The sequence below is a fragment of the Ochotona curzoniae genome, unplaced genomic scaffold (genome assembly GCF_017591425.1).
Source record: "Ochotona curzoniae isolate NIBS_2020 unplaced genomic scaffold, NIBS_Ocur_1.0 contig_2688, whole genome shotgun sequence".
Taxonomy (NCBI): Eukaryota; Metazoa; Chordata; class Mammalia; order Lagomorpha; family Ochotonidae; genus Ochotona; species Ochotona curzoniae.
The window spans coordinates 16507308-16522819 of NW_024465553.1; the positions used below are offsets into that span (position 1 = coordinate 16507308).

The 15512-nt window shown below is 44.9% G+C and overlaps 1 protein-coding gene across 2 annotated transcripts in view; it reads right to left on the bottom strand.

The window, feature by feature from the left end:
* TTLL5 (tubulin tyrosine ligase like 5) overlaps positions 1 to 15512 on the bottom strand; it is a 213114-nt gene that overhangs the window by 184047 nt on the left and 13555 nt on the right. For both annotated transcript variants that reach the window (XM_040975261.1, XM_040975259.1), the window contains exons 4-7: positions 11431 to 11513; positions 9950 to 10056; positions 9052 to 9182; positions 3980 to 4062 (exon numbers count right to left, since the gene is read on the bottom strand). In XM_040975261.1, the coding sequence (XP_040831195.1) occupies positions 3980 to 4062; positions 9052 to 9182; positions 9950 to 10056; positions 11431 to 11513 (404 nt within the window). The remainder of the gene's footprint in view (positions 1 to 3979; positions 4063 to 9051; positions 9183 to 9949; positions 10057 to 11430; positions 11514 to 15512) is intronic.

Consider the following 15512-nt stretch of genomic DNA (forward strand, 5'->3'; position numbering starts at 1 on the left):
CAAGTTTTCCTCCAAGGTATCAATATATCCAGTTAGACACGTTAATGTATCACTTCCATAAACACCACGGGCATCCAATTACAATAGGGAGAAAACAAATTTACATTGCATCTCTCACATAACAATTACAGTCCAAACAGCTTTGAAAACTCATGAGGTTAGATAATTATGAGCCTGGGATCCCAGAGGCTTCTCTTTCAGGCACTACTCATACCTCTCTTAGTACACTGATCTAGAATTGTCCTCCAAATTAGAAAGCTTGATTTTGTGACAATGCATTTCCTAAGTGCATTATGGCTGTCCCTAAAATAGGGATAATCTGTGACCATAACACCACCCGCCGCCACAATGAACAGGTATTGAAATTAGGGTAACGAACACGTTCCTCTCACTTTCTGCTACTGATATCTCCCCATCAGAACACGACTTTAATAACCCATCTTGATGCATCTTAGGGACACCATGCATCAGAACTGATTCACCGCCAACAGATGCAGCCATCCACATCCACACCTGGCTCTCATCCACTTCATGACGGCACATACAACCACTCTGAGTCGGCTTAGTGGGTGAGAATTGTGCAATCACTGAACATAGCACTAAGCTAAATTAAACAACTGCAGCCTTTTCCTACTGAGTAAGGCCTATGGCCTGCAACAGAAACAGATGATCACTCAACTTTCCTGGGAGCAAGACTCTGGGAGCGGTTCCCATCCCATGAGATACAAAAGGCCCAGAAGTGTTTCCTCTCTTCCCTTCCTCATTGCACACACTTGTCCTTTCAGGATGCACAACATAAACCCATTATGTAGGTAATATTACTGGTCTTTAACTCCCTTTTCTACATATATTACAAATGTACAGCCCAAAGTGTCTTTTTCTTCTACAGCTTTACCATTTAGTCCCTAACTCTAGGAGCATATGGACAACTATGTGTAACACAGAGAAGAGGTGAGACAAGGATGACTGAACTTGACTCCCATAATCCAACTCATACTTCAGAGAACACCAGATCTTCCCCCTCCTCAATCTGAATGCACTAAGCTGGGAAAACATGGCACTTGGTCACGCTTACTGTAGGAGCTGCAGCCTACACAGCTTTGCTGTCTTTGGTCGCATTCTAGAGTTTAAGAATGCACCTGGAAGAAGCCATGTCAGGCAGCAACAGAACAGCTCCCATTCCTGGGATCACACTTCTCCCTGCATTGTCACAGACACTGGGTTCTTTCTGCAATCCTTTACCTTGGTCTTGTAATGCTAAACGTTGCTTTGGGGGATATGGTCGGGAAAGTTCCAACTATTCCAGTGAAGTGTTAATGAGAGGCCCTCCCACTGCAGCATGAAGGCAGGGGAAGATGTTTTCATTTGGCCCTCACTCTTCATTCCGGCCCCCTGCCAGAGTCCCTCACCCACTCGTGGCGGGTTCTGCTCACAGACCCCTGCCTGAGCTCTTTCTCCCTCCCTCCCCCTCAACTATGAAAGCAGGCAGCAGCCATGGAAAGAGTTACTTCATCCAGTTGGCTAATGGGTCACATATTCCATGGGAAAGGAGCCAGGTATAGAAAAGAGGGGATGGTTAGGCCTTCTGTGTAGGGAGAGAGAGAGAGACGAGTATTAACTACACCATTTGTAAGTCTGGGTAAAAGGTGATAGAATTCATTTTGGGGTGAAAAGGGAATATTTGCCCATTATGTCCACATGCTGCCAGCTCCCCTCCTGTCTGTTGGCATCTTCCCAGGCTTCTGTCTGGCACCTCCACTAAATACCTTAAAAAAAAAAAAAAAAAAAAAAAAGCAGATTCATTCCAGGGATTCATGGGAAGGAAACAGGGAGAGGCAAAGGTCCTTCCAACTACTCCGATCTACTGGGGGTAGTTGGGGGTGGGTTTAGGGGATTCAGCACAGGAAAGGCGGAAGAAAGACGGTCTTACACAGCTTGCCAATGTGTATTCTGCAAAGACAAGTCGCCGCCTTTCTGAGCCGCCCTGGATAACCAGTGCCACAATGAGGAGTCAGGGTTCCACGTTCTTAGCTCCACCAAGGAAAATTTCACTTTCCTGCCCTTTGGGATGTTCACTTTCAAACAGAAAATCATGAAGACCAGCGAGCATTCCAAGAGAGAAAACTGTCCAGATGAACTGGGAATAGATCCTACTCTGTTTGACTCATGTCTAAGAAAATACAAAGCAAACGTGTACAATGGGTCACTTTCCATCTCAGTTCCATCTGGCAGCTAAAGTACCCAAGTGAGTGCCGTCTCCAAGATTCAAACAACACTAGGACTCCTGGCACAGGGCTCAAGGCAAGGCTGGGCTGCAGCAGCCGCCATGCCGAGGTCAGAGCACAGCCCAGGGAAGAGAGTGAAGCAGGGTGCACTGGCAGCCTTGTGCCATGGGAGAGCAGGGGCAGGCCTCCGGAGGGCCCCAGGTAACAGGTCTGGTGGATCTGAGGCTGCAGCAGGAGTTGCTGTATCAGGCCAGGCCCTATGTTTATTTAGTATGAAAAGGCCTGGTCCTTGTTGTTTACCAGACCATTTCAAGTCCAGACTGAATTTAAGAAAATTCCAACGTGAAAGAACACCCCCCCGCCTCCGCTGAAAGTTCGTTTCTGCATATGTAGGAAATACCTCAATGTGAAAAGATAACTGGGGAATTTCAGATGCAGTACTGGCCACAGGCACATGGATCTACTTACCCTGCCCTCCCCAAATGCCAGTGGAAGAATGGAAAAGAGTTTTTCAAAGGAACAAAATGATAACAAAGCTCAAAAAATTTTTAAGCAAAAGGAGCCAGAACAGACCAACACTTTAAAGAAATCTTGAAAGACAGAAAGCAGATGGGATCAGAATGAGCAAAGCAGAGCAGAGCAAACCCAAGCCCCAAACCTCAGCAGGGAGAGCAGGCATCCCAAGGGGGCCACTGCCAGACTGCACAGGCCATGAACACAAAGCCCACGGCTGAGCCCAGGGGCGAGAACCGGGTGACTAACCCACCAGCAGCCTCCCCAACACTCTAAGGGGCTTTGCAAACCTGAGGATGGAGCTCTGGGGGCAAAGCTTGTCGAACTGTTCCAACTCTAGACTGGGACTAGAGTTTGGATTTGATTTTCTTCACAGTGTATACCTATTCCATTTAAAATCAACTTCAGAAAGAAAACAAAACAAAACAAAACAAAACACAAAAGGTAGGGGTGAGTAAGATGACTCAATGGAGTAATCCTCCAGCTGCAAGCCCCAGGATCCCACATCGGCCCCAGTTCACGTCCCGGCTGCTCCACTTCCCATCTGGCTTCCTGCCTGTGGTCTGGGAGAGCAGTCGAGGACGGCTCAAGCCCTGGGAACCCTGCATCCATGTGGGAGACACAAAAGAGGATCCCAGCTCCTGGCTTTGAATCAGCTCAGCTCTGGTTAGTGTGGCTATTTGGGGGTGAACCAGCAGACAGAAGACCTTCTCTATCAGTCCTTTTCCAATAAAAAAAATAAATAAATAAATCTTCAAAAAATTTTAAAAATTAAAAAAAAAACAACTTTTAATAAGAATTCTGCAAACTACCAAGATATTGGCAGCTTTTGAAAATAGAAGATGAGGAAATGGAGCAGAAGGAAGGAGGGAGCTAGAAATGTGGCCGCAGCAGCCACAAGGTCGCCTCCCCAAATGAAGGTTAATTTGCTTGGCAACCTGGAGATGGATGGGCTGCCAATCAACACTTCCTGCTAAGGACTTAATCTGACAACAGGTTGAAGACAGGGAAAGTCCCTCCTTCCTGCTGACTCAAAAGGCCTCCCTCCCTCCAAATGTGACCCAGTAATGTTGTCACTCTAGGGCTAGGGTGCTAACTGTTGGCAGGGCTGGTAAGCCGAATAACAGGAAACTAGCATGTGACCTCCGCACACTTGCGAGTGCAGAGTTCAGAAGGGAGCACCTGCTCCTAACAGAAAGAAACCACATGCATGGCAGGTTCATCCCTGGCCACGTACTCACATTGTTGATCAGGTAGACGCCCCGGCCCCTGGAAGAGGCCACTGGTTTTACTATCCAAGGTCCCCGGTCCTTTGAATATGAATCTGCTCAAAACATTGGGAGACAAAAAAGAAAGTGAGAGAAACAAAGAAAAAAACGTGAGTTTATTACGTACCATTCCAACACTGGTTATCTAACAGGGGTGCTAAAAGAATCTTTCAAGTTTCTAACTGGAGTGCAGCAGCTGGAATTACCTGTGTATTCAGATGAGGCTTAAAAATAAACACAGGCTGGGAGGCTTTGAGATAAAGAGGGAAAGACCGAGGAAGAGGAAAGAAAACAGTAAATCATACAGAGTGACTTCTTCCCCCTTTCCCCACTCCGCTGAACAACAGGATGTAAATGAAGTTAACAATGTGCACCAGGTGACAGTCTACAACCCTCACAAACATCCCTGATGGATCTTTGAAATCTTCACTTGGGTTACCTACAGAACCTCAAGCAAGCAGTGCAAAGCTAGACCTCTAACTATACTTACTCTCCTCAGCTTAGAAGAACACAACTGCCTGAAACCCAGCAACGCACAAGGAGAGAGGAAGAGGAATCCAAGCAACAGGTGTCATTTGCTGCTGTGCCTCCCCGGGTTCAGCTTCACAATGGATCCCGAGAACAAAAACCAGACAGCTGCCAGGAAGATGCGCAAAGCCTTCCAGGTACTCCAGGGAGAGGAAGGTCTTGCCCTCCACTTCAGGGATGTCAACTCATAATTCACTCTCAGTCTGATCAAACACCTCAGGCAGTGCCAGTGGTTATATCTCAAAGCAGGGGAGAAAGAAAGAGGAAAATCTGAAGTTCATATATTTGTTTATTTGCTCTTTTCCTCCTCTAAAAAAAAGAGACAGGTATGTGTGTTTGGTACAGCAGTTAAGACATGACTTGCTTGAGATGGCTGCATCCCAGATCCGAGTGCTCAATCCTAATCCCAGCTACTCAGCTGCTGATCCAGCCTTCTGCTAAGCTGTACCCTGGGAAGCAATGGGTGATGGCTGAAGTACTGGGGTCCCTGCCACCCATCGCTTCATACCCATGGCTTCAGTATACTGGCTGCTACAAGCATCTGGGAAGTGAATCAGTGCATGGAAGATGTATGTTTCCCTGTCTCTTTCAACTAAATTTTTTAAATTAAAAAGGAATCTTTTAAAAACATAAATGTAGGGGGAGGCCAGCATTGTGGTGCAGAGTTAAGTAAGTCACTTCCTACAACGACTGTATCCCAAGTTATAAGAGTAACAACAGGAACCCAAGCTAACCTGTATCCAATACAGCTCCTTGCTAATGCACCTGCAAAGCAGAAGAGTCCTGCCCTCCAGTAAGGGAGGTCAGTTGATGGCTCAAGTACCTGAATTCTTTTGACCCATGTGGGAGACTAGGCTGGAGTTTCAGACTCTCAGCTTCAAAATGGTCAACCCTGAACCACTGTAGCCAGTTGGGTCAATCTTTGTGTGTGTGTGTGTGTGTGTGTGTGTGTGAGAGAGAGAGAGGTAGAGAGAGAAACAGTGAGAGAGGGAGAGAGAATGTGCCTTTCAATAGTTCAATAATTTAAAAAAAAATGAAAACACAGGTAGTGTAGTGGCTAAAGTCCTTGCCTTGCATCCACCAGGATCCTATATGGGCACCAGTTTGTATCCCAGCTGCTCCACTTCCATTCCAGCTCCCTGTTTGTGGCTTGAGAAAGCAGTTGGGGATGGCCCAAAGCCTTGGGACCCTGCAGCCACATGGGAGACCTGGAAGAATTTCCTGGCTCCTGGCTTCAGATTGGCTCAGTTCTAGCCATTGCAGTCACTTGGGGAGTGAACCAGCAGACGGAGGATCTTCCTCTCTGTCTCTCCTTTTTTCTGTATGACTTGCCAATAAAAAATTAAAAACATAAAAACTAAAAAATAAAGAGAAACACAGATGTATATGGGGAGCTCGGGAAACATAAAGGTTTCTGAGAAGATCACAGCAAGACTTCCTTACTCCTCAGTGCCTATGTTGCTAGGCATCTGGATATTCACACTATTTTGTCCAGAACACAACACTATAAATGCAGAGAAGTTTCCTCTCGTTTCTGATTGAGTGATTAAGAGGCCAGTACTCCCACCTGTGGGTGCAGCCACTTTCTTTCCTCCCCAGGATAAAAACACCAGCTCTCCTCTACCAACAACAAACTTGGATTCCCACCAGCAGGCCTTCAACAGGAACAATCTTGGCTCAGCTCCTCTCCTTGGACAACTTGCTGGCAACTGCTACCTTCTTTTCTTTCCTCTCACTCTGGTATAGACCAGTCTTTTCATGACCTCCCAACAGGAACCTGACCTGTCAATGTCACAAAGCATTTGCCAGGAAGAGAAAAAGAAAATCTTTGTCCATTCTTTCCCAGCTTTCTCTGCCTTCTCCCTTGCTGCAACTTATTAGAATCAAAGAAAGACAAAACAAAACAAAAAACCTTTACAAAACTGACACTGCAACAAAACACAGCTTATGCCACCACTGTAGTTCTAGTCCCACTTCTGCCTCTTCCAATCCAGCTTCCTGTTCCTATTCCTTGGAAGGCAGAGATGAGTCCCTGTTATCCATGCAGGAGGTCAGATGCAGTTGCTACCTTTGGCCTGTTCCAGAGCTGGCTGTTACAGCCACTTGGCAAGTCAGATTAAAATCTGACCTCTTTCTCCCTTCCCTCCACCCCAACTCTCACCATATGGTTATACCACTCTAAATGTGCCCAATCTCATATGCCATTGAAAATTCTAAAAAAAAAAAAAAAAGCTCTTTGAGTAGGATGGACATTTGCTGCAGTGGCTAAAATGTGGAAAATCCACACGGTGTTATCAGAGTACCTCAGTTTAAGTTTCAGATCCACTCTCAATTCCAGTTTCCTACTAATGTGTACTCTGGGAGGGAACAAGTGATAATTCAAACACGTGGGCTCCTACCACCCTTGCATATTGGAGAATCTTGGGATGGAGAGGGCCCTGTCTTTGGCTCATCCCGGTCACAACGGGTTGTGGCCATGTGGAGACTGATATGTAGTAAGGATCACTTTCTTTCATGAGTCCTGAAACGGTGGGCAGGAAGCAAGAAGAATCAGGGCACAGCTGACGCCTACAGGATCACCTTCACCCAGCAGGTGCTCTAACACTGCCCACGACCTCTCAACTCACAAGCAGCAGCAAGCTCAATCCAAGAGAAAGAGCACGGAATCGGGAGTACTGAAATCTGAGTTCTAATTCTAGCTTTTCAAAAATGACACTACAGGAGATTTGCTTATACTATCTATTCCCATCGTTAAGATCAGGGCTTTAATGGGCCAGCGTTGTGGCACAGTAGATTTAAGCCATTGCTTAGTTCCAGCCCTGGCTGCTCTACTTCTGATCCAGTTTCCTGCTAATGCATCTTGGGAATGCTGCAGAAGATGCCCAAGTGCTTGGGTCCCTGCTACTCACACAGGAGATTCTCGCTCCTGGCTTCTGATCAGCCCAGCTCTGGCTAGTGCAACCATATGGAAAGAGAACCTGCAAATACAACGGTCTCTCTATCTCTGTCTCTTCCTCTTTATGTTTCTCTCTTTCTGTAACTCTTTCGAATAAGTAAACAATAAGTGGGAGGTTTAGTCTGACAGCTAAGATCTCTTATAACCTAAATAATTATCCTATAGATTTACTGATGGTTTAGAAATCATCACCTACACTGAACTGGCATCAGACTGCTGGACCTTATGATCACCTCTCAGTCTTGTAACAGGAGACAGCCACAGAGAACACACTTCCATGGAAAAACTACTCTTCAATAATGCTGGTGCCACCCCGAACTGCCCACTGACTCCCCCTCCTGCTCCTGAGAAGGCTGCCCGTGGAAACAAACGACTGGGATTGGCAGGACACTCATGGGTTCTTCAACTCAACACTGCAACTGGCCACAGTCTAGAGCCTAGACAGTCCTGCGTGTGGATCCCCTCCCCAACACTCTGAGCACAGTTAGGCGAGCATCAGGCTCCCACATTCCGGACAGCTGTCTCTGGGATGGGTCTCTACAAGTGTCTCTTCCAGTAGGCAAGGAGCAACTGGCACAGTGGAGTAGCTGGTGGACCGACTGCTTGCAGAGCTCGCAGCCCACACCAAAGTGCCAGTTTAAGTTCCGGCTACTCGGCCTCCTATCTGGCTTTGTGCTAATATGCAGGAAAGAAGCAGAAGATGGCGCAGTACTCAAGTGGAAGACCTGGTCCCTAGATTCAACTTGGCCAAGCCTCTGCTAACGCAGGGATTTGCGGAGTGAATTAGTAGATGGACCCTCTCTGTCTCACCCTCTATGCCTGTCACTTTGCATTTCAAATAAATGCATAGATCTTTAATTAAAAAAAAAAGCAGCAGCATTCAGTTTTAGACCTAGATCTAGACCTATGTCATACGTTTTTCTGACATTTTCTCAGCAACAGAGCTGAAAGGCAAATTCCTATTTGGTTTCCATGTGTACTTACTGATCATCCTGAATTCAAAGCAAACAGCGCATAGCTAACTAGCACTTTTAAACCCTAACATTGGGCCCAGTGCAGTAGCCTAGTGGCTAAAGTCCTTGTCTTGCATGCGCCAGGATCCCATATGGGCACCAGTCCATGTCCCAGTTACCCGGCTTCCTTTCCAGCTCCCTGCTTGTGGCGTAGGAAAGAAGTTGAGGACGGCCCAAAGCCTTGGGACCTTACATCTGCATGGGGGACCTGGAGGAAGTTACTGGCTCCTCGCTTCACACTGGCTCAGGTTCAGTCTTTGCAGCCACTTGGAGAATGAACCAGCAAATGGAAGATCTTTTTCTCTGTATCTCCTTCTCTCTGTAAATCTCACTTTTCAATAAAAATAAATGTATAAATCTTTTTAAAATAAATAAATAAAACAGACTCAAAGTTAACTCTGCAATTATTTCACTACAGAACTAAAAAAAAAAAAATTCTTAAAGGAAGTGAGAAGCACCAATTGAATGGTTAACTGGAAGCAGATGCTGGGGTGCACCTGCCCAAGTTCAGGTGCCAAGGACTGGGGCATTCCCAGCCAAGCACTTACTACAGAATTCCGCGTACTCAGCTGGCAGGAGGAAGGTCTGCGGGAGGATGTGGAAAGCCTTGAATCCATGTGTGTGCTGCATTCGAATTATGTTTTTGTATAATCGGTCCTTCCGGGTTAGTTCGTAAGACCTTAAAAAGAATAAAAAATGAACAACAACAAAAAAACTTCCCATTTCAGTAAATTACAGCTCAGAGGTTTTCCTATTATCACATTCTTAAGAGTTCACAGTCCTAGAGCAGTTACTGAAGACATCACCCCAAGCCAATTCCCTTGTTAATTGTAATATCACTTTCATCCACTAGATTGCTTAACCAGATTTATTGAGGAATACCTAAAACACTTTTTCTCAGTGATGACAGCAGTCACCTAGCCCACCATTATAGAACTGAGGGTTTGACAATTGAACAAAATCCCTTTTACATTACCAACTGAAGAAAAATGGGTGCCCTTCAAAATTCAGAGTTTTGTTTGTTTAATCCAAGAGGAACCAAATCAGGATTTAAGGTGATCTCTAATGATTTCCTATTAAATTTTTAAAAGTTGCCCTGTTTGATGAAACAGGAAGAGCAATTGCAGTAAAGAACCCTCACATGGAAGACCTGTACTGAGTTTCCAGCATTTGGATTCAGGAGGTCCAGATCCAGCCATTGTGAGCATTTGGGAAGTGAGCCAGCAGAAGAAAGCTTGTTCTCTATCTCTCAGATTAAAATAATAATAATAAGACAAGAATGATGACACAACCATATGTGTCCCCTTCGGCAAGTGTTTATGCGCAGTCAGGGAGATGCCCTGCATCGAAACAACTGCCTTTGTTGCTGCTCTTCCTGAAGGACTTTCATTAGCTCTGATGGCAAGAAGTGTTTAAATTTTAGGAAGCAGCTATAAGAGCGATTACCTGGGGAAGTGATTGACCTTTTGTGCTTCAGAGAGGGTGCGAAGTAAGAAGGGCTTCAGATGGGATCCTGTCCACATGAGGTTATAGTCAGTGCTGCTTGGGTGAACCTGAAGGCAGAGAGAAAGATGGGAAGGCAAAGAAACATCAGAGGGAGTCCCTGCCCAGGAACTGCGATGGGAGAAAATGTCAAATGGCTTTTGATCCAGAGTTTCTGGAGGTGACCCGGTTACTGGGTGAGCCTGCTGAGACAACAGCAGAGTTTCACAAAACATGGCGACAGTTTAAATTCTATGTACAGCACTCACATGTCCATTCTTCAAAAATTATGTATTGTTTCTGTAATATGACAGACGCCATGTTAAGGACCAGCAAAAATGATAGACAAGAATTTGTTTCAGAACTTCGTCAAAACATCTACAGAGGCTGAAATTGTGCCGTAACACATGAAGTTGCTGCTGCCTGTAATGACAGTGTCCAACACAAGTGCCATTTTTTGTCCCAGCTGCTCCATTTCTGATCCAGCTCCCTGTTAATGGCCTGGAAAAAGCATCAGAAGATGGCCCACAGATCTATGAGCTCTTGCCACCCTGTGGGAGACCCTGTTCAGTCTCCTGGCTTTAACATGGCCCAGTTCTGCTTGTTATTCCCATCTGGGTTATAAACCACCAGATGGAAGGGGTGTGTTTGTGTGTGTGTGTGTCCCTTCTCTCTATAACTGCTTTAGAATAGTCGATACATCTTTAAAAAAAAATCTCCTACTGACAAACAGACTTGATCAATTCTTTCAAAAGATCTAAAGCAAAAACTGTTGCATTTCTGCCAGTCTTTGATGATATGTCCCAATGGCTTATCCCTTCATTTTAAAGGCACTGCCAATCACCCACCCAACTCTTCCCATAACAAGGCAGAACCATGACCTGCAGTTGGCCAATCTTCTATCTCCAGAATGCGCTTCTCAAGTCCTCAAGCAGAGAAAGGCATAAGGACAACGAATGGAGTCACCTCACACCTGACAGGTCCTGATGACAATCCTAAAGAGGCCCGCCCCCAGATCCCTGGGGCTGTCTGAGTCGCTCTCCTTCCAGAAGCCTAACTTTGCGGCTGTGCCTTTGAGCCTATTAACTGCCCCCTGCTCACCTTCTCCACAAATCCCTTTTGGCTTAAGCTAGACAAAATCCATTTTTGTTGCAATCAGATAATCTTACTTGGAGATCAAACAAATCCTTATGAGCAACTCAGCTTCTAGCTCAAATCCAAGAAGATGACAAGAAAAACAAACAAAACTGTGAAAAGGTCTTCTATGTATTGTAAAAGGAAACTGGTAAGACCATTCAGAAATTCAACCCATGTTCTGCACCATCACTGTTTACTGGCTCCCAAGATGTTGTTTAACATTGACCTTGCTAACAGGCAGCATCAGATAGGTGGCTAAGATTTCCAGCCTTTGAGCAGATCAGGTGAAATAGCAAAAATCAACTTACTTCATGAAATCCATGGGCTGTTAGAATGCTGCGTACTAGGCGACTGTCAGTCCGTACAATCTTGTAAGATAAATGATAACGTTCTAAAGAAAAGCACAGGATCAAGTTTTAGGAACCAGAAAGCTAACTGTAAAAACGAGACTAAACCCTACGACACTGGGGTTGTTATAATTATATTCTGTAACCAATATTGCTACCATTCAAACTACTATACATAAGTATGAGATGATGCTGGACCAAGGGTTCTTGGCCTGAGATTCCTTGGGATTCTTGTGAATGGTAAGATGACAAGAGGAAAAGGGCAGTCACTTGTGCTGACTTAGGAGACAACACAAGAGGCAGTGCTGTGAGCTGCTGAAGAATGCTTGTTCCGGGGACAATGTTGTACACAGCACATAAAGCCACCACCCACCAACACGAGTACCCCATACAGGTGCCAGTTCATGTTCTGGCCCTTCTCCAAATCCAGCTCCCTGCTAATAGCTAGGATGGCAGTGGAGGATGGCCCATGTGCCTGGCCCCCTGCACCAACAGGGGAGACCTGAGAGGAAACTCCTGGCTCCTGGCTTCAGCCTGATATAGCCCTGGCCACCTGGGGAGTAGGCCGGTAGATGGAAGATTTTCTCTCTCTCTTACCCTGGAACTTTCTCTGAAACTTTTACAAATAAATAAATCTCTGTGTGTGTGTGTGTGTGTGTGTGTGTGTGTGTGTGTGTGTGTGTGTGTGTGTGTGTGTATGTACATGTATGTGTGTGTGCATGTCTGATTCCAAGGCATGGAGGATTCCAACTCAGGGAGGAAAACCTAAGATAGAACTGAAGCATATTGTCAGGTCCAAAGACTGAAAACATGCCACAAGAAAATCTTGAGGGAGCCACTGACAGAGCCAATGTGAACACTAAATGAGGAATGACTAAGGGAGATGCTAACACACTTATAGAATCCATGAATCCAGGTACAATGGTTATCTTTAGCAGCTGTAACAAATCACCACACCTGGCAGCTGAGACGCAAGCCCATCATCTTAGTGCTCTGAGGCTCGTATGTCTAACACAAACCTCACTAGGCCAAGCTCAGGGACTGGCGGGGAGATCCTCCTTTTTGTGGACTCTGCGTAAGACGTGTTTCCTCCCCTTTTCCAACCACTATCGGTCACCCTATTCCTTGCCTGTGGCTTAAGGTCTACTTCCTCCACCTCCAAAGCCAGCAACAAGGCCATCGTCCTCACATTACACCACTCTGACTCCTCTTCCTAAAGATTACACAGTGATTACACCAGGTCTACTGGGGCAATTCTGGTATCTTAAAGTCAATTGTTGAGCCACTTTAAATCCAGCTACAAAGTCAATGTCTGTTTGCCAGGCAAGGTAACCTATTCAGCGTCTGGGAATCAGGAAGCAGACATCTTTGGGACCACTATTCTGCCTACCACATGAAGTAAAACATAGAAAAGTCAACAAAGAAAAGTAGAAGGAAAGATAGAACCGAAAAATAACCATTTTACAATAACCATAAGATTAACTCAGATAAGAAACAAGGGACACCAATGGGTGAGGGACTCATCCTAGAAAACACAACGTACCACGCACATCTCAACATCTCACTCCAGGGAGTGCTTGGAACCAACAGGAAGAGACAGCTCCGCAATGCAACAACCTAGTGACCACTACCTTAACCAAACGATCAAACCTGTCATCACCAACAATGCATGACATCACACCCTTCCAAACGTGGCACATTGTGAAAGCCACAACTTCACCCAGGGACAGTCCTGAACACTTAAACAAACAAACAAACAAACAAAACAAAAAAACCTGGAATCTACACATGGAAATCATCAGACGGGGATAACAATAAATCATAAGGACTGTCTACAAAACAGCTAGTCTGGATCTTAAAAAATATCAGTGTCATGAGTGACACACAAAGTCTGGAAACCGGTTGTAGACTAAAGTAGACTAAATAAATATGACAACTAAATGTAATCTTTGATTGGATCCTAGATAGATAAACAAAATAAAGGAGCTAAAAAGGGCAAAACTGGAACAATGCAGGAATTGCTGTCACAGCTGTAGGTCAGGTAACAATATTTTACGAATGACTAATTATTGTGGTTACACATAAGAAAATCTAGCTTTCAGGAGATACATAATCTTGGATTTCAAAAATTTTTTGTGCCAAAATAAACTTACCTTTTAATTCTATGATTCCGTGCTCACTCGCTTTGGCAGCACATATACTAAAATATCACTTCTATGTTTCCATAAACTTTCTAAGGTTTCAGGGAAGTAAAGTACTTGAATGAATTAACAAATGGTTTAAAGATGCAAATCATTAATAACTGGTGAATTTAGAGGAAAGGATATATGTATGCACTGCAGTATTCTGCAACCTGCAACTTGACAGATTTTTGTTTCACATGAAATGTTTGGAACAATGAACAGTTGTTGCAGGCATAGCAGGTAAAGCAACGATTTGTGATGTGGGACATCCAATATGGGTAACAGTTCGAACACTGGTTGCTCAACTTGCAATCCGGCTCCCTTCCTGTCCATGGCCTAGGAAGTAGCGCAAAATGGCCCAAGAGTTTGGGTTCCAACCCAAGTTGGAGACCCAAAGAAAGCTCCTGGCTTCAGTGTGACTCTGTGTTGGCCATTGAGGCCATCTGGGGAGTGAACCGGTGAACAGATTGTCTCTTTTTCTCTCCTTCTCTCCCTCCCTCTCTGTAACTCTTCCAAATAAAGCTTTGGGGGGTAAAAAAAAGAGTTGTTGCTACATATTAAAATTTTTATACTGTAGAAAGTAAAAGTATAATAATTTTTATTAATATACAGAACCAAACATAGGAAATTATACCTTTAGCTTAGAGTATTAGTAATCTTTCATTCCTGCTAATACAGAAGAAAAACAACCACCAGTGCACTCTGTGACAGATCTGATTCTCACCAAACAGTTAAGTAGTAACCAACCACTTTTAATCACTATCATCTAACTATAATTTAACTCAGATACACTGGACATCTTCCAAAAGGGAAACACAAGAAATGCAAGGAAGACCAGTGGGCATCGGTGCAGTGGCCAAGATACTGCTTGGGATATCCACGTCCCACTCTCGGAGGGCATGGGCGTGAGTCCTGGCTCCACTCTCAATTCTAGCTTCCTGCCATATGCACCCCAGGCGGCAGCACTAATGGCTCCCTGCCACCCACATGAAAGAACTGGCTTCAATTCCCAGCATCAGGTTTTGGCCTGGCCCAGCTCTAGCTGTTGCAGGCATTTGGAGATTGACCTCAATCTGGAAAAGGGAATAAAGGAAAGTTAAGTATCACTGCTGGGGATTTCTAACTCACATTCGTGCTCAGTGTCCAGTGCTGGTTTACACTGCTTCTTACAGCAGGCTGTAAACTGGTAACCCTTCATTTGCCAACAGTCTATTTCTCATTCATGATATTGTTAAAAAAAAAAAATTAAACTAGTCACCAATCCTTGAAAATTAGAGGAAAATGTTGTTGCATTGGTAGTCCAGTGGTAGAATATTTCTCTGTATTTCCTCCTCTCTGTATATATCTGACTTTGCAATAAAAATAAATAAATCTTAAAAAAAAAATCAGAGAAAAAAATCTAGCAGCCTAGATTCCTGGGCATCTCTTGAAAAATTTAGCTATCTTGGCATGATGGCTAATTGCATGTGTCTAACTCAGCCACATGATGCTGAAAAATCCCATGAAAACAGTATGACAGGGTGTATATATGAGGGAGACTCCAGAGTGATCTAATATTAGAACTTGGGCACTGAGTACAACCCTGACTGCCTTGCCTGTGGGCATCATGCCATCCGTACAGGGTCCCCATAGGAGAGATTGGTGGGTGACGTGCTTCCTGCCCAACTGCACGATCTGGGACACAGCTTTCTCTGCCCCCAGCACTCACATGCAGCCCGGAATGCGCACAGCTGGCTCTCTGGCTCACGGGTTGCCACACCGTACCAGCAGCCCTCCTAGGTCTCCAGCTGGTAGACAGCAGATCACAGGACTTCTCAGCTTCCATAACCACAGGAGCCAAGTCCTTTAAGGAAGTTCCTC